This window comes from Mustela lutreola, chromosome 1, assembly GCF_030435805.1.
Source record: "Mustela lutreola isolate mMusLut2 chromosome 1, mMusLut2.pri, whole genome shotgun sequence".
In the NCBI taxonomy this organism is placed as follows: Eukaryota; Metazoa; Chordata; class Mammalia; order Carnivora; family Mustelidae; genus Mustela; species Mustela lutreola.
Window position 1 is genome coordinate 207,155,927 of NC_081290.1, and position 26,560 is coordinate 207,182,486.

General features: G+C 35.8%; 1 protein-coding gene across 1 annotated transcript in view; it reads right to left on the bottom strand.

Annotated features, from left to right (window-relative positions):
• CNTN5 (contactin 5) overlaps positions 1-26,560 on the bottom strand; it is a 1,361,366-nt gene that overhangs the window by 296,871 nt on the left and 1,037,935 nt on the right. Inside the window, exons 10-11 of the mRNA XM_059185809.1 lie at positions 15,685-15,866; positions 1,858-1,994 (exon numbers count right to left, since the gene is read on the bottom strand). Of these exons, the coding sequence (XP_059041792.1) occupies positions 1,858-1,994; positions 15,685-15,866 (319 nt within the window). The remainder of the gene's footprint in view (positions 1-1,857; positions 1,995-15,684; positions 15,867-26,560) is intronic.

Below are 26,560 nucleotides of genomic sequence, written 5' to 3' on the forward strand. Positions count from 1 at the left end.
AGTAGGCAGAAAGAGAGAAAAAGAGGAGGAAGCAGGCTCCCTGCCTAGCAGAGAGCCCGATGTAGGACTTGATCCCAGGACCCTGGGATCATGACCTGAGCCGAAGGCAGAGGCTTAACCCACTGAGCCACCCAGGCACCCCTCCTGTAGTTATTCTTATGAGTTTTAGTTTTAGTTTTAGTTTTGTTTTTATACTGAGCAGGTTTGTTTGGTATACTAGTACAGCTTGTGAAGTATAATCAGCAGATGAAGATTTTATTTGACTTCATTTTACAGAAGGAGAAGGGGTTCACATGTGGCCTTTGGTGACAATTGTGACTGTAGGCAAGTAGGACAAAGTTAAAAATAGCCCAAATCAAAACAAGAATCCTTTTATGATGTTACTCTAGTCAGGGATTTGCCTTTTTCTCACTTCCCAACAAATTCAGGAAAGAAACTGCTCTGCAACTGGAGTCTGTATAAAATTATTGGTCAAAGAATATTAACTCCATCATCAGATAAAATATAATACGGAAGTCAAAAAACTGAGCATGTGCAAATTGAGGTCAAGTGAGGCCAAGAGCACATTTCAAAAATGAATTTAAAATTTAAAATGTTGTTAAACAACCAGGTGTCTTGTCTACTTAATGCCAAGCAAATCACTCTTTTAATTTTAGTGAGCAGTGCTTTACCTATCAAAATAGATGCAAGGTAATTTTACACAATTTTCAAAATAAACCTATTCACTTTGCAGAAGTGAATTTACTTTACTTTACTTGGATGCTGAAAGTAAAAAATATGACCAGTGTATTCCTTTCTCAAGGTTTATCTGGTATCCTTAGAAAATTAGAGGGAGAGAGACAATGAATCAATGTCTCAGGATTCTCATATCCTCTTTTCTTTAATAGCTCTATAGTTCTTTGTATTTCTGTATTTCTTTAGAGTATTTAGAGTATTGTGTTTTCTTTGGGCCTAACTGGTTTTGGAATAATGGAATGTTGGAGCTGGATGGGACTGTGGGAAAGATCTGATACAATCTCTTCATTTTACAAAGAGGCAAAATGAACCCCAAAGAAGTAAATGACAGAAAAGAGGCCTTTTGGTAGAGGAAGGATCTGGGCAGAATATATATATATATATATATATATATATATATATATATATATATAAAATTTATTTTCAACTTCATATACCTCCCCTCCATTTTGGTCATACCTAACAAACTATTCTCCCTTTGCCTTCCTTTCTGCAAAGGCCACAATAAAGGAGTTAGCTAAAATTATTCCTATTATTTTAAAATTAAATAGTAATTGATTTAAAAAAACTCATGCAGTAGATTTACTAAAAAGATATTTAAGTCTTTTAAATCCTGCTAAGTAGGATGTCACAGAAAAAAAACTTGTCCAGAATACAGAAAGCTAGGAATCTATTATGCTTTCATTTCTCACTAAAAACGTGACCTTGGGCAAGTCACTTTACTTCTGGGCCTTAACTCCACCATTTGTAGGGGGACAGCAACAAGGTAGATGATATCTAAAAGTCAGTTAGAAATAGCAATGAATCTATGATAATAATTGATATTTTTCTATGAATTTATAGGATTGAATACATTTAAAGAAACAATGTATTACTTAAAAAAGTAATGAGATAATTTTAAAAAATTATTTTACACCTGTTATATTTCTCACTTAAAAAAAGTGTGTAAACCTGGTGATTCACAGACCTGGGGATAAAAATATATGTATATAAAAAAAAAAAAAAAAATACATTAGAAGGCACAAATAAGAAATGACTTGCCATAAGACGAAAAGAGGTAGTTTGTCCTGTGTGAAATCCTGTTAAATTACACAAGAAAAGGCTAACATTTTCCAATAGTACCTGAGGCAAGAGGGGCACTCCATTCTTCAGCCAACGGTACGTGGGTCGGGGTTTTCCAGTAGCCTTGCATTCCCATCGAAGAGGGCTCCCACTGTCCAGCTGAGTGTCATTCAGTTTTTCCACCCAGTGTGGATAAGCTATAAGAATTTAAGCATTAAAGAAAGATGATTTCATTTCTCAAATACATTACCAAATTCAAATTCATATGGAAGTATTCCTTGCATTAAAAAAAAGTATTATTTCTAATAATTGTATGTATTTGAAAGAAGCACAATATTGCATTTCACACTAAACTTTATGTAAAAGGATATAGCAGTGACAATATTGTGACAATTAAAAACACTTTCATAAGCTAGATCCACTGTATCTTACTGTTTTACAAGTTTATTGCTGTGCCTCCAGTATCTCCAAGGTATCAGACCTTGTTCAGAAGGAAATCAGGTACTTAGAGACATAACTTTTTCTAGGTATTAAGGCAGCATTAGCACAAACTGAAATAATACAACATGTCTATTTGCTGAATAACTGCTTTTAAAAAAAAAATTATTTATTTGACAGAGAGAAATCACAAGTAGGCAGAGAGAGAGAGAGGGGAGGAAGCAGGCTCCCCGCGGAGCAGAGAGCCCAACACGCGTCTCGATCCCAGGATCCCGGGATCATGACCTGAGCCGAAGGCAGAGGCTTTAACCCACTGAGCCACCCAGGATCCCCAAATGCTTTGTTTTTTTATTTTTGTTTTTCTTAAAAGAACCTGAATGGAATAGGAAAAATAATTTGTAAATTCAAATTCACTTGGAGTAAAGTTTTTCTGTATTTACTAGTATTCTTCAAAGATTTAAAAAATATTTTCAAAGTTACAAGTGAAAAATTACTTTACCAAGAAATAATGTAATTTAAAAAACATTATAAGGTACAGAATAATGTCTTTATTGACTAATTTTTTTAAAATAAAAATATTGAAAACCAAGTGACTATTTGTCCACAAATACTCTTTTTGAAACAGCTAAAACAATAACTATGAAAAAATATTGAACTGAACGAACTCTTTCTCTTTAGCAACCTTTTTGGCATAAACCAATAATATTTTACTTTCTGACAGTGAGGACTTTGATTATTGATTCATTTACCTCATACTATTTTGTCCTTTCTTAGTCTCAGAGGTTCTTAGGGATATAGGAGCATCTATCTTACTTTTTTTTCCTTTAAGGAGTATATACTGTGGTAGAAGAAATCTAAAGTCAGTGTCACAGAATATAAGAGCACAAGAAAGGAAAGAAGACGCACTAAAGGAAACTGCACATGAATAATAGTTGGTCTGAGGGGGCAACAGATGTCCAAAAACTAACCAGTTTCAAAGGGAGGAGAAGGAGGAAGAGAAAAAGAACTCTGATTTATTAAATTCTAGTCTTAGGAACTGAGCTACATTATTGATTAATCCCAGGAACATAGATCCTGAAAACAAACTTACTTAAATTTATGAATCAGGAAACTTTGGTTCAGAGAGGTTAAAAAAATGTACCCAAGGTCAAACAGTTAATAAGGAATAGTAACCACTTTCAAAATAATATATTTCTGACTTCAGAAAGCATACAATTCTTTCAATCCATTCCAGCAGATTTAAAAATGAATCAGAAGCATTTATTGCGTTCATAACGTGTTTTGCCTTCTACTGGTCTCTAAATGGGAATTTCGTATTTAGTAGCTCATTTGTCTTCTTGGCAATATAGTCTGGTTTTTAAAGAGCCTTACTTTGGCATAGTCAGAATTTGTAGGCCTTTGAACAACTCTGTGATTCAACTTCAAGTCTAGGAGCTGTCATGCAAAAATCTTACCAGGGAGAGCTTCAAATATTAATACTGACTTTTGTGGCTGGTTCCTAAAATCATTTCTTTTATAATTTTCTGTCATAATACGCTAAAAATACTGATAAGAATGGTAAGATACGAAAGCAATATTAAACTCTACTTTCTCATTAGGACTTTCTGTGTACTTTCCTACTCTACTTTGCCAGTTTATTTCATACTACTCATGACCCTTGTAATCCAAGTATACAGATGTGCTGTCTCCCAAGCACACCCTGTATCTTCGTCAAATTTTTAAATCCATGTGGAATGTTCTGCTTCTCTTGTCTCTTTTAGTTTTACTAATAATTCAAAGTTTAGTCTAAATTACATAGTGTTTATTAACTCTAAACTCAAAAGGGAGTCATCTGTACCATCTTTGGGTATGTTTAGTTCTTAGGCACCTGGAAAATAATCACGATAGAGCTTGTTACTCCTGTTGATGACTTAAACATCTATTGGGTTTTTTACTTGTTTATGGTTTGGCACCCCATCTAGATAGCAAGATCATCAAGAGCAAAGTTGACATGACATATACACTTATTTTAGACATAACTGACCTACATATAAAATTAATTATAGGATATTGGTTAGTTATACATGTATATTTTTATGTTTTTGTTTTAGGTTAGTTATATTTGCCTTGTTTCTTTGTGTACTATAATGGGAGTTAAAAAGAAATTGAAAAGAGAACTAAAAAGTTACTCAAATGAAAAATTAAGAGAGAAATAATTATTGAAATAAAAATATATTGTATTGTCTAGGCAATAAAAAAAATTAGAAATTAAGTCAACATTTCTTCAAACATATTTGGATTACTCTACAATACTAGCCTAATTTAGAGTCTTGATTCCAAAATGAATTTGTCATAGGAACCAACAATTGATAAATGAAACTAAAAGGAAATAATTCTGCTTTCTTTCAGCAACTATTTATTGGACACCACTATTGGTGCAATGCTTAACACTGAGGATAACAATAAGTTAAAATGTGTGTTTGCTGTCAGCTCAAAGTCTAGTAGAGGAGACAGACATTGAATTAAAATACTCAGATTCACTCTACCAGCAATTCTACAAATAAAAATGGTCTTTTATACTGCCCCTAGAAATAAACACACAATCAAAACACTAGTAACTTCTTGATCTATCTTTTGTTAGGCCACCTTTTTTAGGGGGTAAAAGAATGGGACTTTAAACACCTAAACACCATTACACTCTCACCAGATGCATTGCATATTGGCAACAATTTATGTAATACATTTGAGCTTCAGATCAGTCTCCAGGTTACATTTTTAAAAACAGTAAGCAGATGTGTATAAAGAAACTCTTGCTTATTATCTCTTGTCATTAGAAAATCTCAAAACCCCTATTGATAAAACCTTGGTCTCCTTCATTACTCCTGTATTTTTAAGTGTTGAAGAGTCAACATATTTAATCACATAAATCATTTTTAATATTAGGACTCCCAGCTGTGAGGGGTAAAATGGTATATTGAAAGATAATACAGTTGGGAGTAAATGTAGGTTCAAATCCAATGCTACCCTGCCCTTGCTCTAATATGTGATCATGAATGTATTACTTTAATGAGTATCATCTGTAAGCCATAGATGATAATTCCTATTTCAATGGGCTACTATGATGATATATTGGTTATAAATATTGGTTACTTTACTTCCTCAATCTATTGCTCATGCATTAACATGAACTTCATTTTCTATCAACTGTGAATATACATCATAACAGTGAAATTCAAGGTGACATACATTCTCCAAAGAAATAGGACTGAAAAAATTTTCTTTGTGTATACAAGTTTCAATCCATAATATACAATTTTGTATTATCTTCTATGGTAAATATTTAGTGTATTTTAGTGGCTAAAAATTTTTTTTAAGATTTTACTTATTTATTTGAGAGAGAGAGAGGGAGGGAGGGAAATAGAACAAGCACAGGGGAGAGGCAGAGGAACAAGAAGATTCCCTGCTGACTGTAGAGGAGCCCAGGACCTGAGATAATAATCTGAGCCAAAGTCAGACACTTAACCGACTGAGCCACTTAGGTGCCCCAGTAGCTAAAATACTTTTAAAATCATGCTTAATACAGAAAAACACAGCTCCAGAGAAAAGAAAAAAACAGAGAATGAGAACTAATGGTGAGGATTTTTATTTTTCTCTAATATTAATAAAAGATGAGTAAGTAGGAATTAACTACTCTCCATCAGTTCTTATCTCATACCTTAGCTCAGCTCAATATTTTCCCGAGAGGTAGTATGTTTAGTTGGATATTATGCTGATATTATTGCCAGTTCTAAGTTGGAATCTGGTTTTATAGCTTATTATTATTGGGACATGGAGTAATAAGCTCCTTAACCTTTCCAGGCCTTGGTTTCCCCACCTGTCAATCAGGAATGCTAATTTCTAAGAGTTATTGTAAATTAGTACATGAAAAGTACCTAGTAGCTGCAATAGTGTCCAAAACAAGTTCCTGGCAACTGTTTGTTCCCTTCATTAGTCCGTTAATCTTCCCTCACTTTAATTTCTTTATTTATTTTTCATGGTACAAAAGTATTTTATATGCACATCAGTACAGAAACACACAGATCCTATAGCTCATCCTTTAGAACTATAAGAGCCAAGTGAAAAGTCAATACAGAGACTTATTTTCACATATATATGTGTGTAATGCATAATATATTATATATGCAATATATATTACATCTATGAAATATATATTTTATTGTATTATGATATATATATTGTAATATACATTACAAATATGTGTGTATATATACACACATATATATATTACACATTAAGAATTGAACTATTACATTTTTTCTTCTTTCTAGATTTGTGACATCCATGTTTCCTGGTAGGTAATGTTCTATCAAACATGTACTAAATCAAAGCAGACAGATGAATAGTAAAACTTTGTTCTCTCCTACAGTGCTGAGCTAGACCAGTGGAACACCATCTGACAGGATGAGGAACTGTAGAGCCTCTATTCCCCCAAAAAACCTAATGAACTGATTTATACAGAAAGGGTTTTAACAAACCTTTGGAAACACAACATACTATGAGAAAGGAATGGCTTTTATCCTGGACTATGCTTTTAGTACAGCATATGCATAAATTCATATTTGTCCCAGTAAAAGAGAAACAGCATCATAGAAAGCATTTTTGTTTTCATAGTACTAACAGCTAAAAAGCACAGAGAACATAATATTCTGATCTTTGGTAAATAATCCTGGAATTCTGAGAGTATATATGCTAGGTTTGCCTGATTATTCATCTATAAAAATATTTTCTTCTTTTTTTAAAAAAATTATTGAGAGAGCATGAGTGATTAGTGGGTGAGGGAGAAGAGAGAGAATCTTAAGCAGGCTCCACGTTCAGTGTGGATCCCAAAACGGGGGTTGATCTCACTCCTGAGACAATAACCTAAACCCAAACCAAGAATTGGCTGCTTAATGAACTGGGCCATCCAGGTGCCCTCCAAAAATTCTTAAAAGAGATTTATAGAAATAGTGGGACTACCTCAAGACCAGAATACAGTATACTATTGAAGAACTACAAATGTAGACTAGGAATTGACTTTAATGTCTAGCTTTAAGTAAAGGACAGCTCTCTCAGTTGATTGCTAAAGCCAAGACTAGCTGTGATAGAAGATGCTTCAGAAGTCTCAAGAGGGGCAGCTGGCTTGAGTAACACCCTTGACAAATCTCCCAAATAGTCAAAAACACCTTTGAGACTGCAAGACTGAAACTGAAAGCTGTGAGAGCACAAAAAACCAGGTGGGACATGCGGAGCCTGCTGGGCCAAAGACCATTAAGATGGTGGGTTCTTTCAAATGCTGACATACCAACATTGTACACTGGAAAAGGGGCCTTGGGTAGAATGATGGACCTGGGGTTGTTCCAGAGGATCTTGACTCAAAAGAGGCTTCTGAGAAAGGCATCTACTCAAGGAGGAGGACTAGGATTACTGAACACAAGAAAGTGCTTCAGGAGAAACAAGTCTCAGGGAGAGTCAGGTGATTGTCTTTTGACCCATCAATACTTAACATTAATAAAGAGTTGCAGAATAAAGAAAGTCTTTCCAGTATGTAATTCTTTCACATTAGCCAAAACCTCTCCCAATCTATTGGGCAACACTGAGAAAGATATCATTGCTACAGGTGGGATCTAGGGTTGTGAATATTTCTGGGAAACTGTTATAGAATATGATTTACACAACAAAGCCACCATCAAACTGTTGCTTAAATCCAATCCCCTTCCTTCTTTTAAAGCCCTGTAGTACTCCCCTTGATCCCAAAACCAGACAAGGATCCCATCAAAAAAGAGAATTACAGACCAATATCCTTGATGAACACAGTTGCAAAAATTCTCAACAAAATACTAGCCAATAGAATCCAACAGTACATTAAAAGGATTATTCACCACGACCAAGTGGGATTTATTCCAGGGCTGCAAGGTTGGTTCAACATCCGCAAATCAATCAATATGATACAATACATTAATAAAAGTAAGAACAAGAACCATGATACTCTCCATAGATGCTGAAAAAGCATTTGACAAAGTACAGCATCCCTTCCTGATCAAAACTCTTCAAAGTGTAGAGATAGAGGGCACAAGCCTCAATATTATTAAAGCCATCTATGAAAAACCCACCGCAAATATCATTCTCAATGGAGAAGAACTGAGCTTCTCTGCTAAGGTCAGGAAGATGGCAGGGATGTCCATTATAACACCCCTGCTTTTCAACATAGTACTAGAAGTCCTAGCCTCAGCCATCAGACAACAAAAAGAAATTAAAGGCATCCAAATCAACAAAGAAGAAGTCAAACTACTACTCTTCACAGATTATATGATCCTATATGTGGAAAACCCAAAAGACTCTGCTACATGGGAGTCTTTGTACAGGAACTTGTACAGGAATTCAGTAAAGTGTCAGGATACAAAATCAATACACAGAAATCAGTTGCATTTTTTTACACCAACAATAAGACAGAAGAAAGAGAAATTAAGGAGTCCATCCCATTTACAATTGCACCCAAAAGCATAAGATACCTAGGAATAGACCTAACCAAAGAGGCAAAGAATATATACTGAGAAAACTATAAAGTACTCATAAATGAAATTGAGGAAGACAAAAAGAAATGGAAAAATGTTCCATGCTCCAGGATTGGAAGAACAAATATTGTGAAAATGTCTATGCTACCTAAAGCAATCTACACATTTAATGCAATCCCTATCAAAATCCCATCCATTCTTTTTTTCAAAAATGGAACAAATAATCCTAAAATTTATATGGAACCAGAAAAGACCTTGAATAGCCAAAGGAATATTGAAAAAGAAAGCCAAAATTGGTGGCATCACAATTCCAGACTTCAAGCTCTATTACAAAGCTGTTATCATCAAGACAGCATGGTACTGGCACAAAAACAGACACATAGATCAATGGAAGAGAATAGAGAGCCCAGAAATATACCCTCAACTCTATGGTCAACTAATCTTCGACAAAGCAGGAAAGAATGTCCAATGGAAAAAAGACAGCCTCTTCAACAAATGGTGTTGGGAAAATTGGACAGCCACATGCAGAAAAATGAAACTGGACCTTTTCCTTACACCACACATGAAAATAGACTCAAAATGGATGAAGGACCTCAACGTGAGAAAGGAATCCATCAAAATCCTTGAGGAGAACACAGGCAGCAACCTCTTCGACCTCAGCCACAGCAACTTATTCCTAGGAACGTCGACAAAGGCAAGGGAAGCAAGGGCAAAAGTGAACTATTGGGATTTCATCAAGATCAAAAGCTTTTGCACAGTAAAGGAAACAGCAACACCAAAAGACAATTGACAGAATGGGAGAAGATATTTGCAAACGACATATCAGATAAAGGGCTAGTGTCCAAAATCTATAAAGAACTTAGCAAACTCAACACCCAAAGAACAAATAATCCAATCAAGAAATGGGCAGAGGACATGAACAGACATTTCTGCAAAGAAGACATCCATATGGCCAACATACACATGAAAAAGTGCTCCATATCACTCAGTATCAGGGAAATACAAATCAGAACCACAATGAGATACCACCTCACATCAGTCAGAATGGCTAAAAATATCAAGTCAGGAAATGACAGATGCTGGCGAGGATGCAGAGAAAGGGGAACCCTCTTACACTGTTGGTGGGAATGCAAGCTGGTGCAACCACTCTGGAAAACAGCATGGTGGTTCCTCAAAATGTTGAAAATAGAGCTACCCTATGACCCAGCAATTGCAATACTGGGTATCTACTCTAAAGATACAAACGTAGTGATCTGACGGGACACATGCACCTGAATGTTTATGGCAGCAATGTCCACAATAGCCAAACTATGGAAAGAACCTAGCTGTCCATCAACAGATGAATGGATAAAGAAGATGTGGTACATATACCCAATGGAATACTATGCAGCCTTCAAAAGAAATGAAATCTTGCCATTTGCGATAACATGGATGGAACTAGAGGGTATTAGGCTTAGCGAAATAAGTTAATCAGAGAAGACAACTATCATATTATCTCCGTGATATGAGGAAGTGGAGATGCAACATGGGGGATTTGGGTGGTAGGGAAAGAATAAATAAAACAAGATGGGATCGAGAGGGAGACAAACCATAAGAGATTCTTAATGTCACAAAACAAACAGGGTGATGGGGGGGACGGGGGTAGGGAGAGGGGGGTGGAGATATGGACATTGGGGAGGGTATGTGATATGGTGAGTGCTGTGAAGTGTGTAAACCTGGTGATTCACAAACCTGTGCCCCTGAGGCTAATAATACATTATATGTTTATTTTAAAAAAATGCTCTGTAGTCCTGAAACTTTGTTTAAAAGCTAGAAAATCTGAAAGTGTGAACAGCATGCAATGTACATCAGCCACTTCATCTTTATGGTGCTGTAAACTTGTGAAAACTGTCATGTTAAATCCAAGAATCTGCTCTGATAGCTGTTCTTCAAAATACTTCCCTACCAAAGAGATAGATTCATTAAAAATAGGCATATAGGTGATTTTATTCTTTCCTGTCTTCAAACTCCTGGTAGAATGAGACTGTGAAATCTGAAATATCCAACCACAGCATCACATGCTGGGTCAGAGGCAGAATAGGTGGTGTAAGGAAAAGGTCCAGTTTCATTTTTCTGCATGTGGCTGTCCAATTTTCCCAACACCATTTGTCAGAGGCTCTCATCCTCTAAGGGGTCCCTCACTGCCATGGTCTCAGCATTTGCATTCATGCACAGGGCAAGCAGGTCTGTCTGCCTCCTATTGCATCCATGGCCCAATCTCCTCCGTGCTCCATAGACACCAGATGGCCCAGCAGGGTAGCACCTGCCCAGGCTGGAGGCTTCAGGCTCCCTGCAGGGGGCCATAGGTTCGCTGGGCCCTACATCTGTGCATGTGTTGCTCGTTACCTGACTAGCATCTGGTCTTCACAGTTTACCTTGAAGAATGGTGTGTATATCTAAGCACTAATCATTATAATAGCATAGAGTTATAAAAATTATCCACTGTGTGCTGGGCATAATGCTTAATGATGGGAAAAATAGGAAAAATAACAAACCAAACAAAAATAGTCATTGTCTTGGAAAAACTTTTTATCAAATTGCAGACATTGGCAAGTATTAAAATTTGTGAGGGCACTCTCCAGAGATTTTACAAAAATAAGGAAATCTATAACACTACACTGAAATGAAAATAAAGCTGTGTTCCTTATTGGATATTTAGTACAATGCAATGTAATTTCTCTTAAAAGTCTTGGTTATAGGTATATATTAATACTGATATATTTCTAGTCTAAATTGTCAATACAATCATTTCAGTGATCTTAGTGACAGTGTCCTTACCAACAGGGTGACAAATTACTAGTTGATGGAGCACATGATATATATTTAAACTCATAGATCATGCATCTTTATCTAATATTTTTCGGTATACAAAGTACCTCCTGTTGAGAGCTCCTTATATATAAAATTGTTTAAAATTGTTTGAGCTTCCTTCCTTCTCTCCTTTTTCCCTCCTTACTTCTTTCTTCCTTTGTTTTCTCATTCTTTTCATTTTAATTGAGAACTTTAACAAGGAACGTTCAATTTACATTGGAAATATAGATCCTGGATTTATGTTATTATTTTTTTAAGATTTTATTTATTTGACAGAGATCACAAGTAGGCAGAGAGGCAGGCAGAGAGAGAGTGGGGAAAGCAGTCTCCCCACCCAGCAGAAAGCCTGATGCAGGGCTCAATCCCAGGACCCTGAGATCATGACCCAAGCTGAAGTCAGAGGTCTCAACCCACTGAGCCACCCAGGCACCCGGACTATAATATATTTTAAACAAAAGACTATTTAATAGATTAAATATGCAGTTTTTCTAAGTTTCAATTATTACTAAAATTTTGTGGTTTTTAAAAGATTTATGTATTTGAGAGAGAGAGAGAGAGAGCACACATGCAAGCCGGGGTGTGGGACAAAGGGGGAGGGAGAGAGAGGAAAGAAGCAGACTCCCCGCTGAGTGTGGAGTTCCATGTTCCTTGTGGTTTGATCTCTAGAACCTGAAATCATGACCTGAGCTGAAACCAAGAGTCTGAGGTTTAACCAACTGAGCCACCCAGGTGCCCCTAAAACTTTGGTTTTTGCTAATTTATTTTTTTTCCTTTTCATGAGTATTGTTTCCAATTTTATTTATTTATTTAACAGAGAGAGATCACAGGTAGGCAGAGAGGCAGGCAGAGAGAGAGAGGAGGAAGCAGGCTCCCTGCTGAGCAGAGTGCCTGATGCGGGGCTCAATCCCAGGACCCTGAGAACATGACCTGAGCCGAAGGCAGAGGCTTTAACCCCCTGAGCCAGCCAGGTGCCCTTTCGTGAGTATTGTTATTCGAATATATTGGCTAAATAAGACACATAGCTTCACCTTAATTTTTATTATTTTACTGCCATGGACTTCTTCATGTTGTGCCATTTGTTGCATTATTTTTATAATATAAATTTTGAATTATAAATAATAAAATTATGGTTTAAATTTATGCCTACTACCTATATTACCACTTATTTTGTAATGATTTGACCAAAAAAAATGAGACTAGAAAGATTGAAAGTTTGCCTTGGAAGCTTGACTCATCCATTGAATAACATCTAACTGACCATGTGAAATATTCCCGTAATTACACTTTCCAAAAGAAAGTGAGCCACAGGAAAAACCCTATGTTTTTAGTACTCTGTGAATATTGACCATTTAGATAAAAAGTATCAGGCTCTAGTTCTTCCAATAGGTGAGGACCAGGTGTTAGACCTTGCAACAGAAATCCATTCCCCTGAAAGGAGAACATTCTAATTACAAACCATGGATTTAGTGGAATATTCATGTATCATACTACTCTGTATAAACTGCCAGTCAAGTGGAAATGCTAGCCAAGATTCTTCTAGAGTTTGACAGGTGAGGACTGAATATGTAATAATCAAGATACTTCTCAAACTGAAAGAGAGATTGTTGTAACTGTCCCAGTGGTACTGACATTAACTGGGATTATCCAGGCAAAACAGGAGCAGAGTAGAAAACTACCCTAAATATGGGCTACAGTGAAAGGCCAAATTCTTCCAGATACCTTCCCAAACTGTCAGAAATATGTACCAGAGTAGCAAGCTGGTCCAGTTTCTTTTTCTAGTCTACAATCTTGATTATTTTCTATCAAAAATGATGCATGCTTTGGGCAGGTTTGTCCTTACCTGATTAGCCTATAGTGTACATCAAATTGTGTGTGACAAGGAGAGCCATACCTTGTTTCTAAGTAGCATACTCTCTTAAAGTAAGCCAGTAGTATTGAGTGAAATCATTTTTCCCCATTTTCCTGGAAATAATTATTGCTGCCATGAATCAAATAGCTGGAGTGGTGAGTGGTGCAAGTAGAGTAGGGCCATATAGAAACTTCTGTCTCAAACTGTGAATCACATTACAGTTAGGTGTGGGCCATTTTTCACCACACAGAAAGATTTGTAACTTCCCAGACTAACAGGCACTCCTTGCATTTTTTTTTAAAGATTTTATTTATTAATTTGACAGAGAGAGAGATCACAAGCAGGTAGAGAGAAAGGGGGAAGCAGGCTCCCAGCTGAGCAGAGAGCCTGATGCAGGGCTTGCTTCCAGGACCCTGAGATCATGACCTGAGCCAAAGGCAGAGGCTTAACCCACTGAACCACCCAGGTGCCCCACTCATTGAATTTTTTGTGTTCTGAGTAGTAATGTTCTGGTTAAACACCTTTCAGTATCAGATTTTTATCTGTAGAGATAAAATAGTATCTATCACTTTTGAGGATAAACTGATATTATATGAATGTTACTAATATGATTCAAATCAAATCAAATCAAATCAAACTGATGTGATCTGTATGTTAATTATTGTTCACTGGGGTACAGAAGCAACATTTTTTTCATATGGCTAGACAGTTTACTTAATTATATAATAAGAAATCATGAACAGTTTGCTTTGTGAATTTCTTCAAACTACCATATCCATGGCCTAAAAATAAACAAACCAGTGCTAGTGTTTCAATCTGGCAAACTTCTAAATGACTGTTTCTTTTCCATGACGCTTTTCCCTCTTTAGCTTTTAAAGAATGGTTTAAATCCTTTGGAAAGCTTTCCCTGAATCAGCCCATTAGAATGCAGTAGACTCTACTCCTTTGCACTTGCCTTTATCACAGCAGGCAGCATGCTCTGCTCTAATGTGGGGTTTGTTTTTCATCTAATCCAATGAACCACAAGTTCCTTGAAAGCTCTGCTGCTAGTATGTCGAGCAATAATATACACTTAATAACCATTATTTGAATAAATGAACTTATGAAATGTGCATGGTAGATTCAATAAGGTTGGACTGCTGAAATCCTAAAGGAGATATTAGAGATAAGGGAAGAAAAGTCACACCTAATTCAGATATTAATATTTTAAGCAATTCTTTAAAAGTTCTTTTGAAGGACATTAGGCTTTTAGGAGAACTGATCTTGAGGTACAATGACAGTTGTAGTTGCTTGGTGGATTCAGCCAAATACGTAAGTTGGATAATTTTATCTTGAAAGCATCTGAATTTTCTTATAACAATGTTCTGCATTATAGTATTCCTCTTTTTTGTTTGTTTGTTTGTTTGTTTGTTTTTTACTCTCTTCATTTAGGAAATAAGAATACTATCACTTGCTCATTATGCATAATATATACTATAAAAGCAAATATGAAAAGTAGATACAATTTATGACCCTTTGCAGTAAAGATGAGATTGTAGGTATTTTTGAAGTAGATTCTCCCAGTTCTTGCACACAACCTGGTTGGCTCTTTGGCATTTTGGACAACTTAAGTGGTTGTAGGCTGAAGAGGCTATTTATCTTTTAGATGTATTAATTTAAGCCAGGGGTCAGCAAAGAGTTCTTTTGTAAAGGACCAGATAGCAAATATTCTAGGCTTTGCAAATCACCTACTTAATTCTGTCTTAACTACTTTATTCTGCCACAAAAGTGCAAAAGCTGACATAGACAATATGTAAACAAATGGGTGTGGCTGCATTCCAAAAAATTTTATTTACAAAAAAGTGATTGTTGAGCAGGATTTGGTTCATGGGCAATAGATTACAACTCCTGACTCAGGCCAGGGGCAAGAATAAATTAACAAAGGTTACAAGATTTTTAAGTTATCAAAGAATGGCTTTGGTACCAGGAAAACATCTTATTTGTAAGTATATCTACTTTCTATACAAAGAACCTGATAATTCCCCACTCATTTTTAGTTAAAAATATTTCTGTATATAGAGTAATTTTACATGATATTTTTCATGCAAAAGAAGTATGATTAAAAAATTATTACTTGGGTTTTTTTGGTACTACCTAACAAAGAATATTCAGTTCAAATTAATTTGCATTTTCAGTTTGACTCTTGGGATGAGAGCAACATGCTTTGCTGAGAGCACTTACTGTATACTTGTAACTGTCCACGAAAAGAATTTTTTCCACGTGAGTTTTCAGCTCTGCACTCATATAGGCCTGCATCATCCAGCTGCACGTTGGGTATTTCCAGGACTGCCTGAGATTTCCGCAGACGTGCCTTACTAGGAATATAACCGTTAACCTTCATCCATGTGATTGTTGGAACTGGGCTACAATAAGGAGCAAAAATTCCGTTAATATACTTTCCACTATTAGGAACATAGATTCTATTATCTGGTAACTTAAGCACTTAATAGGCTGAGTGCTATAAAGTGTAATCACAATTAAGGACCATGTGTTGGATGATGTACTTCACTTTCCATGTGTATTGTCTGGGAAGTAGTTACACTCAAAGAAGATAGTTTCCTCTTCTTTCGTATTTCAGTAAAGCAATTCAGAGACAATATTTTATACATTTTAATACTCATACTTTATTTAAAAAAATTAATTGAATGGTAAAGTAATTTGACAAAATTACAAAAGTAATGCATGATTATTCAAAGATATTAAACAAAAGACTCATGAACTAAATGAACTAAGAACTCTTTTATGTCCACCTCCACAAATATCTTCTTTTTGCAACAACAAATATAATTTGCATGTAATCTCCCACCTTGTCTTTATGATGCATATATGTAACACATATGATTAGTTATTTCTGGTTTTGTTTAAAAAATAAGTTGTGTACTTGATATTTTATAACTAAAAAATCAAATTCAAGATCAACTCCTGACTTATTCTAGTTAATAACTGCATATTATTCCTTACATATATGTATCAGACTTTAATGAGCCATCCTCTATAGTTAGGCATTAAGTGTAGTCCCAGTTTTTTTTCTTTCCTTTTTTTTTTTTTTTGCCACTAAAAAACAATATTGCTATAAACAACCTTGCACATATATTACATACTATTGCTTTTATTTGCTGCAGCAGACATTTACAAAAGTAGAATTGATGGATCAAATGCCGTGCACATTTTTCATTTTAATAAGTACTGCCAGATTGTTTCTCAATAATATAGTAGCAGTTTCCATATCTATCAGTAATATATGAGACTGTTTCTCCATATCCTTGCAGCCATTTTATGTGATCAATCTGTTTAATTTTTGTCAGTATCAAAAAGTAAAAAATGACATTTTGTTGCTACTTTAATATTTCTCTGAACTCAAAGAAGATTGAAAATTTTTTAGACTTTTTTGGGCTATTTGCATCTGCTTTTCTGTGAATTGTTTGTTTATGTTATTTTCCTATTTTTTCTTTCATTTTTCTATTTGCCTATTTGTATTTTTAAAATTTATTTCTTAGCGTTCTTTGTGTATTAGAGCCACTAAGACCTTGTTTCTCAGAAAAATTCTCCCTCAGTGTATTGTTAGTCTATGATGACATCTCTGATACACTTTTATGAACATTTTTGGGGGAAATAAACATCTATAGTTTCCTTCACAATATCTATTTCTTGTTTGTTTAAAAAAAAGTATCTGTATACCTGCTTATGTCCTTATTGTCTAAATTGTTTCTGGCTGTATATTGTGTGTGTGTGTGTGTGTTTTTTTTTTCCTTTTGAATAGTTTGATCTTTAATCCACCTGGATTATATTCATGTGTTTCGTGTTAGAGAATATAACTAATTGTTTTAGTACCATTAAAGTAAAACCCCTTTCTCTATAATATCTGGTATCTTGTCTTTGTCACATAATTGATTTCACATACTTTTGTTTCAGGCTTCTCAGTTCTGTCCCACTGATTTATTTATTACTATCTATATTTAATGCACTTTACGGTTTGGACCCAGTCTAGTTTTTCAGTTTGATTTCTCACTGCTTCCTTCCATATCTCCTGACCTAGAAACATATCTCTGTGTGTTTCCAATTATATCTGTTAAAATCCTACTAATCCTTTGAGACCCATCTTAAATGCCTCCTCTTCAGCAAAGTCTTTCCTTATTTGTGTAGTCTACAGGGATTTTTTTTAAATATAAGTCCTTTTTTACTTTTTTTAAACTCACAGCTCTTACTACATTCTACCATAGATTATAATTGCTAAGTTTAACATTTTTTACACTAATTTTTCTTATAGAAGGCATAGCAGTGTTTACTATTATAAACAATTCTATAATAAACACCTGTGTATTTTGAAACCTTTTTTGATTAGTTCCTTAGGAATAAGGCATAGAATTGAAATTTCTGAATTAGAGTTGACAATTTTTCTTATTTATTTAGGTAGATACACATACCCAACATCTAAGAGGATTGAAACTTGCAGTTTGGAATAACCTAATATTGGCATAGCATATCATTTTTTTAATATGTATGAGAATTTGTGATCTTTTTAAGTTAGGATGTTTGCATCTATATTCAAAGGTGAGATTATTTTCTGCTTATTAGGTTTATTGGTTTGTATGTGTGCTTACTTCTTGTTGGTGAGTGAGTTGTTGGTTTGCTTACAAGACAATTTTTTAAAGATTTTATTTATTTATTTGACAGAGAGAGAGAGGTCACAAGTAGGCAGAGAGGCAGAGAGAGAGGAGGAAACAGGCTCCTTGCTGAGCAGACCCTGAGATCAGGACCTGAGCTGAAGACAGGGGCTTAACCCACTGAGCTATTCAGGCACCCACTTACAATATTTTGACAGATTTGGTTTTAGTTTTGACACATTTGGTATCATAATGAAGGATGATATCTTAGTGAACATGCTAGAATAGTACCCTCTTTCTGACAGCTTAAGTAGTATGGAAATGATATGTTCCTTTGGACACTGATAGAATTTTCCAAAAAAAAAAAAAAAAGTCACTTGGGTCTGCCACCATTAGTGAAGTTAGTTTTTCAATAATATTTTTAGTTCCTTCCAGTTTTCCTTAATTGTGTTGTGTTCTGCTTGTGCCAATCTTACCAATTCATGTTTTCTTAGAAAAATCAAGTATTCCATCCCTAATTTCAATGTTTTAGCAGTAAGTTGCTTAAATAATTCTTTAAATTTATTAAAAATTCCTTAATCATGAACAGTTGCTAATGGAGTAGTAGTAAAGTGTGGGTTCTCCAGCTAGACATTCTGGGAATAAAACGTTCCACAACCATATGTTATTTAACATCTTATTTTTTCCCCTTAAATGTACAATATGGGGGAAATAATATGACCTATTTCAGAGAGTAGTTGTGAACATTAATTATTTAAATTACGGGGGGGTAGTCAAGATGGCAGAGAAGTAGCAGGCTGAGACTACATCAGGTAGTCTGATCTCAGGTAGCAGGAGATCAGCTAGATAGGAGATCAGCTAGATAGCTTATCTAAACATTGCAAACACCTACAAATCCAACAGGAGATTGAAGAGAAGAAGAACAGCAATTCTAGAAACAGAAAGTCAACCACTTTCTGAAAGATAGGACTGGCGGAGAAGTGAATCTAAAGCGATGGGAAGATAGACTCCGGGGGGAGGGGCCGGCTCCTAGCAAGCGGCGGAGCAACGGAGCACAAAATCAGGACTTTTAAAAGTCTGTTCCACTGAGGGACATCACTCTAGAGGCTAAACAAGGGTGAAGCCCACGCAGGGTCAATGTGGCGCAGGTCCCGCAGGGTCACAGAAGAAGTGGGGGTGTCTGAGTGTTGCAGAGCTTGCAGGTATTAGAATGGTGAAGCCGGCTACAGAGACAGAGCCGAGGAGTGAGCTCTCAGCTCAGGGTTACCTTGAACCAGTCGCAGCCTGAGTAAGCTTGGAGTGCGGCCAGAGGCTAGGGAGATGGGAGTAATTGGGCGCTGTTCTCTGAGGGTGCACTGAGGAGTGGGGCCCCGACCTCTCTGCTCCTCTGGGCTAGAGACTAGGAGGCTGCCATTTTCATTCCTGTCCTCCAGAACTCTACGGAAAGCATTCAGGGAACAAAATCTCAGGAAATCAAACCAGAGTGGATTACTCAGCCTGGCCTCTGGTAAGGGCAGTGCAATTCTGCCTTGCGCAAAGATACTTGAGAATCACTACAACAGGACCCTCCCCCAGAAGATGAACAAGAAATCCAGCCAGGACCAAGTTCACCAACCAAGGAGTGCAGGCTCAACACCAAGGAGAACAGCGGAATTCCAGAAGAAGAGAAAGCAAAGCACTGAACTCATGGCTTTCTCCCCATGATTCATTAGTCTTGCAGTTAATTTAATTTGTAGGGGGTTATTTTCAGGTTTTTTTTTTCCTTCTGCTAAATTTTTTAAACTTTTACCCTTTTCTTTTTTAATGTTTTTTAACTAGTTTATCTAATATATATATATATACATATATATGTATATATATATATTTTTTTTATTTTATATTTTTCCTTTATTTGTTTTCTTTTTTAAAATTGTTTCTTTTTTTTTTCGGAACCTCTTTTTATCCCATTTCTCCCCCTCATGATTTAGGGTCTCTTCTGATTTGTTTAAAGCATATTTTCCTGGGGTCTTTGCCACCCTTTTAGTATTTTACTTGCTCCTTCATATACTCTTATCTGGACAAAATGACAAGGCGGAAAATTTCACCACAGACACACAAAAAAAGAACAAGAGGCAGTATCAAAGGTTAGGGGCCTAATCAATACAGACATTGTCAGATCTAGAGTTCAGAATGAGGATTCTCAAGGTTCGAGTCAGGCTCGAAAAAGGCATGGAAGATATTAGAGAAACCCTCTTGGGAGATATAAAAGCCTTTTCTGGAGAAATAAAAGAACTAAAATATAACCAAATTGAAATAAAAAAAGCTATGAATGAGGTGCGATCAAAAAAGGAGGCTCTCACTGCTAGGATAAATGAGGCAGAAGAAAGAATTAGCGGTATAGAAGACCAAATGACAGAGAATAAAGAAGCTGAGCAAAAGAGGGACAAATAGCTACTGGACCATGAGGGGAGAATTCAAGAGATAAGTGATACCCATAAGACAAAACAACATTAGATTAATTGGGATTCCAGAAGAAGAAGAAAGAGAGAGGGGAGCAGAAGGTATACTGGAGAGAATTATTGGAGAGAATTTCCCCAATATGGCAAAGGGAACAAGCATCAAAAACCAGGAGGTACAGAGAACCCCCCTCAAAATCAATAAGAATAGGTCCACACCCCATCACTTAATAGTAAAATTTACAAGTCTTAGTGACAAAGAGAAAATTCTGAAAGCATCCCAGGTAAAGAAGTCTATAACATACAATGGTAAAAATATTAGATTGGCAGTTGACTTATCCACAGAGACCTGGAAGTCCAGAAAGAACTGGCATGATATATTCAGAGCACTAAATGAAAAACATGCAGCCAAGAATACTATATCCAGCTAGGTTTCACTGAAAATAGAAGGAGAGATTAAAAGCTTCCAGGACAAACACAAACTGAAAGAATTTGCAAACACCAAACCAGCTCTACAGGAAATATTGAAAGGGGTCCTCTAAACAAAGAGAGAGCCTAAAAGTAGTAGATCAGAAAGGAACAGAGACAATATACAGTAACAGTCACCTTACAGGCAATACACTGGCACTAAATTCATATCTCTCAATAGTTACCATGAATGTTAATGGGCTAAATGCCCCAATCAAAAGACACGGGGTATCAGAGTGGATAAGAAAACAAAACCCATCTATATGTTGCCTACAAGAAACTCATTTTAGATCCAAAGACACCTCCAGATGTAAAGTGAGGGGGTGGAAAACAATTTACCATGCTAATGGACATCAGAAGAAAGCAGGAGTGGCAATCCTTCTATCAGATCAATTAGATTTTAAGCCAAAGACTATAATAAGAGATGAGGAAGGATATTATATCATACTCAAAGGATCTGTCCAACAAGAAGATCTAACAATTTTAAATATCTATGCCCCTAACGTGGGAGCAGCCAACTATATAAACCAATTAATAACAAAATCAAAGAAACATATCAACAATAATACAATAATAATAGGGGACTTTAACACTCCACTCACTGAAATGAACAGATCATCCAAGCAAAAGATCAACAAGGAAATAAAGGACTTAAATGACACACTGGACTAGGTGGACATCACAGATATATTTAGAAGATTTCATCCCAAAGCTACAGAATACACATTCTTCTCTAGTGCACATGGAACATAGTACAGAATAGATCACATCCTGGGTCCTAAATCAGCTCTCAATTGGTATCAAAAGATTGAAATCATTCCCTGCATATTTTCAGACCACAGTGCTCTGAAGCTAGAACTCAACCACAAGAGGAAATTTGGAAAATACACAAATACATGGAGACTAAACAGCATCCTTCTAAAGAATGAATGGGTCAACCAGGAATTAAAGAGAAATTGAAAAAATCCATGGAAACAAATGATAATGAAAATACAATGGTTTAAAATCTGTGGGACATAGCAAAGGCAGTCCTGAGAGGAAAATATATAGTGGTACAAGCCTTTTTGAAGACACAAGAAAGGTCTCAAGTACACAACCTAACCTTACACCTAAAGGAGCTAGAGAAAGAACGAGAAAGAAACCATAAACCCAGCAGGAGTAGAGAAATCATAAAGATCAGAGCAGAAATCAATGAAATAGAAACCAAAAACCAATAGAACAAATCAATGAAACTAGGAGCTGGTTCTTTGAAAGAATTAATAAGATTGTTAAAACCCGGGCCAGACTTATAAAAAGAAAAGAGAAAGGACCCAAATAAATAAAATCATGAAAGAAAGAGGAGAGATCACAACTAACAACAAAGAAATACAGAAAATTATAAGAACATACTATGAGCAACTCTACGCAAACAAATTTGACAATCGGGAAGAAATGGATGCATTTCCAGAGACATATAAACTACCAAAAATGAACCAGGAAGAAATAGAAAACCTGAACAGACCCATAACCAGTAAAGAGATTGAAACAGTCATTACAAATCTCCAAACAAACAAAAGCCCAGGGCAAGACGGCTTCCCGGGGGAATTCTACCAAACATTTAAAGAAGAACTAATTCCTATTCTACTGAAACTGTTCCAAAAAATAGCAATGGAAGGAAAACTTCCAAACTCATTTTATGAGGCCAGCATCACCTTGATCCCAAACCAGACAAGGATCCCAACAAAAAAGAGAACTACAGACCAATATCCCTGATGAACACAGATGCAAAAATTCTCAACAAAATATTAGCCAATAGGATTCAACAGACATTAAAAGGATTATTCACCACGACCAAGTGGGATTTATTCCAGGGCTGCAAGGTTGGTTCAACATCCGCAAATCAATCAATGTGATACAATACATTAATAAAAGAAAGAACAAGAAGCATATGATACTCTCCATAGATGCTGAAAAAGCATTTGACAAAGTACAGCATCCCTTCCTGATCAAAACTCTTCAAAGTGTAGGGATATAGAGCATGTACCTCATATTATCAAAGCCATCTATGAAAAACCCACTGCACATGTCATTCTCAATGGAGAAAAACTGAAAGCTTTTCTGCTAAGGTCAGGAACACAGCAGGGATGTCCATTATCACCACTGCTATTCAACATAGTACTAGATGTCCTAGCATCACCAATCAGACAACAAAAGGAAATTAAAGGCATCCAAATTGGCAAAGAAGAAGTCATACTATCACTCTTCACAGATGATTTGATACGATACGTGGAAAACCCAAAAGACTCCGCTCCAAAACTGCTAGAACTTGTACAGGAATTCAGTAAAGTGTCAGGATATAAAATCAATGCACAGAAATCAGTTCATTTCTCTACACCAACAAGAGAGAAGAAAAAGAAATTATGCAGTCAATCCCATTTTCAATTGCACCCAAAACTATAAGATACCTAGGAATAAACCTAGCCAAAGAGGCAAAGAATCTATATGCAGAAAATGATAAAGTACTCATGAAAGAAATTGAGGAAGACACAAAGAAATGGAAAATGTTCCATGCTCCATGATTGGAAGAACAAATATTGTGAAAATGTCTATGCTACCTAAAACAATCTACATATTTAATGCAATTCCTATCAAAATACCATCCATTTTTTTCAAAGAAATGGAACAAATAACGCTAAAATTTATATGGAACCAGAAAAGACTTCGAACAGCCAAAGGAATATTGAAAAAGAAAGCCAAAGTTGGTGGCATCACAATTCTGGACTTCAAGCTCTATTACAAAGCTGTCACCATAAAGGCAGCATGGTACTGGCACAAAAACAGACAAAGAGATCAATGGAACAGAATAGAGATCCCAGAAATAGACCCTCAACTCTATGGTCAACTAATCTTCGACAAAGCAGGTGAGAATGTCCAATGGAAAAAAGACAGCCTCTTCAGTAAATGGTGTTGGGAAAATTGGACAGCCACGTACAGAAAAATGAAATTGGACTCTTTCCTTACACCACACACGAAAATAGACTCAAAATGGATAAAGGACCTCAATGTGAGAAAAGATTCCATCAAAATCCTTGAGGAGAACACAGGCAACAACATCTTCGACCTCAACCGCCCCAATATCTTCCTAGGAACCTTGCCAAAAGCAAGGGAAGCAAGGACAAAAATGAACTTTTGGGATTTCATCAAGATCAAAAGCTTTTGCACAGCAAGGAAACAGTTAACAAACCCAAAAGATAACTGACAGAATGGGAGAAGATATTTGCAAATGACATATCAGATAAAGGACTAGTGTCCAAAATCTATAAAGAACTTAGCAAACTCAGCACCCAAAGAACAAATAATCCAATCAAGAAATGGGCAGAAGACATGAACAGACATTTCTGCAAAGAAGACATCCAGATGGCCAACAGACACATGAAAAAGTGCTCCATATCACTCGGCATCAGGGAAATACAAATCAAAACCTCAATGAGATATCACCTCACACCAGTCAGAATGGCTAAAATTAACAAGTCAGTAAATGACAGATGCTGGAGAGGATGCAGAGAAAGGGGGACCCTCCTAAACTGTTGGTGGGAATGCAAGCTGGTGCAACCACTCTGGAAAACAGCTTGGAGTTTCCTCAAAAAGTTGAAAATAGAGCTACCCTATGACCTAGGAATCGCAGTATTGGGTATTTACCCTAAAGATACAAATGTAGTGATCCGAAGGGGCACATGCATCTGAATGTTTATAGCAGCAATGTCTACAATAGCCAAAGTATGGAAAGAAACTAGATATCCATGCACAGATGAATGGATAAAGAAGTTGTGGTATATATACACAATGGAATACTATGCAGCCATCAAAAGAAATGAAATTTTGCCATTTGTGATGACGTGGATGGAACTAGAGTGTATCATGTTTAGCCAAATAAGTCAATCATAGAAAGACAACTATCATATGATCTCCCTGATATGAGGAAGTAGAGTTGCATCATGGGGGGTTTAAGAGGGTAGGAGAAGAATGAATGAAACAAGATGGGATTGGGAGTGAGACAAACCATAAGTGACTCTTAATCTCACAAAACAAACTGAGGGTTGCTGGGGGGAGGGGGTTTGGGAGAGGGGGTGGGGTTATGGACATTGGGGAGGGTATGTACTATGGTGAGTGCTGTGAAGTCTGTAAACCTGGTGATTCACAGACCTGTACCCCTGGGATAAAAATACATTATATGTTTAAAAAAAAATTTAAAAAAGAACCACCAAAAACCAAAAACATAATATTTGTTAATACCTTGACAATTTTTGGTGAGGAATCACACCCGACCTTTGTAGTAGTTATTTTTGGTTTAAGGAGTGGATTGAAAGATAGTAAAGGCTGATTTAAAATTAAAAAAAAAAAACAAATTTAAATTACTACAGGCTGAGCAAGTGGGCAAAACAATTTGCAATAATATGATGGGGATGTTTGTATTCCCTTTATAATTTCAGTGTTTATGTTTTCTCCCCAACTCCCAACCTTCCCAGGTTTTTAAGTTTCTGATGTTTAAGAGCATGGAATTTGGGGAATGCAATTTAGGTTAAATACATTTGAAAAACAAAGATGCTATGCAATCTTAGGAAACTTATCTAAGTTAATGAATCTAATTTTCTATCTATAAAATGGACATATTTATTTGTTCCTTTAGAATGCAAATGACTTGAAGGTAGCAGCATTATTTCCTTTGTTCATCAGTATGTTCACCATGTCTCATAGAATGCTTGGCACATAGTATTTAATAGATGTTTATGAAATAATGATTCTCAATATTATTTTGAACATTAAGTGAGCTATATAGTAGTAAATCACTTAGAAAAATACGTTGCAAAGAGTGGGTAAACATGTGACCAAGAAAAAAAAAGAAATGGATATGGGGAAGGGCTAAGCTTCCCACTCTTTGCAATATGCTACATTTATTTGGAAAATTATACTTTTTTAATAATTTTCCTATTAATTTTATCATGCATTCTTAAAGTCTAGAATTAATATCTATCCTCCCCAAAGTCAAAGAACTTTAGGACATATTACCTCTTTACTCACTACTTTTTAATTACATGCTCTTTTTGATGCAAATTCCACCCAAGATTTTTTCTGCTAAAATTTAAATTTCTTTAAAAATTTGGAAAACACTAACGTAATTGGATTACACAATTTAACAACAAAAAAATCAAAGCTAATTTTTAAACTTTTATCGTAAATAAAATATACCTTTTTATAGACATGTAACTTTCATAATAATTCATCCTATGTTTAGCCTCAAAGATTGATTCAACAAGTTCCAAAAAGCAGAGATGGTACAGCTCACTCTTCATATCAAATCATACGACATGTGGCTATATCTGATATCAGAGGACAAGACAGTCTTACAAGTTTTATTATTAGCCATAAATAATAACTATATTGATAATTCAGCTCAAAAAGTTAGAACTACAGTATAAATGCACTGGTGTCTCTTCTATCTTTCTCTTTTGCCTGGGTGGATATCAATGCCCAGGACATTTTGGAAGTCAAAGGCTGAAGATAGCAGAGACT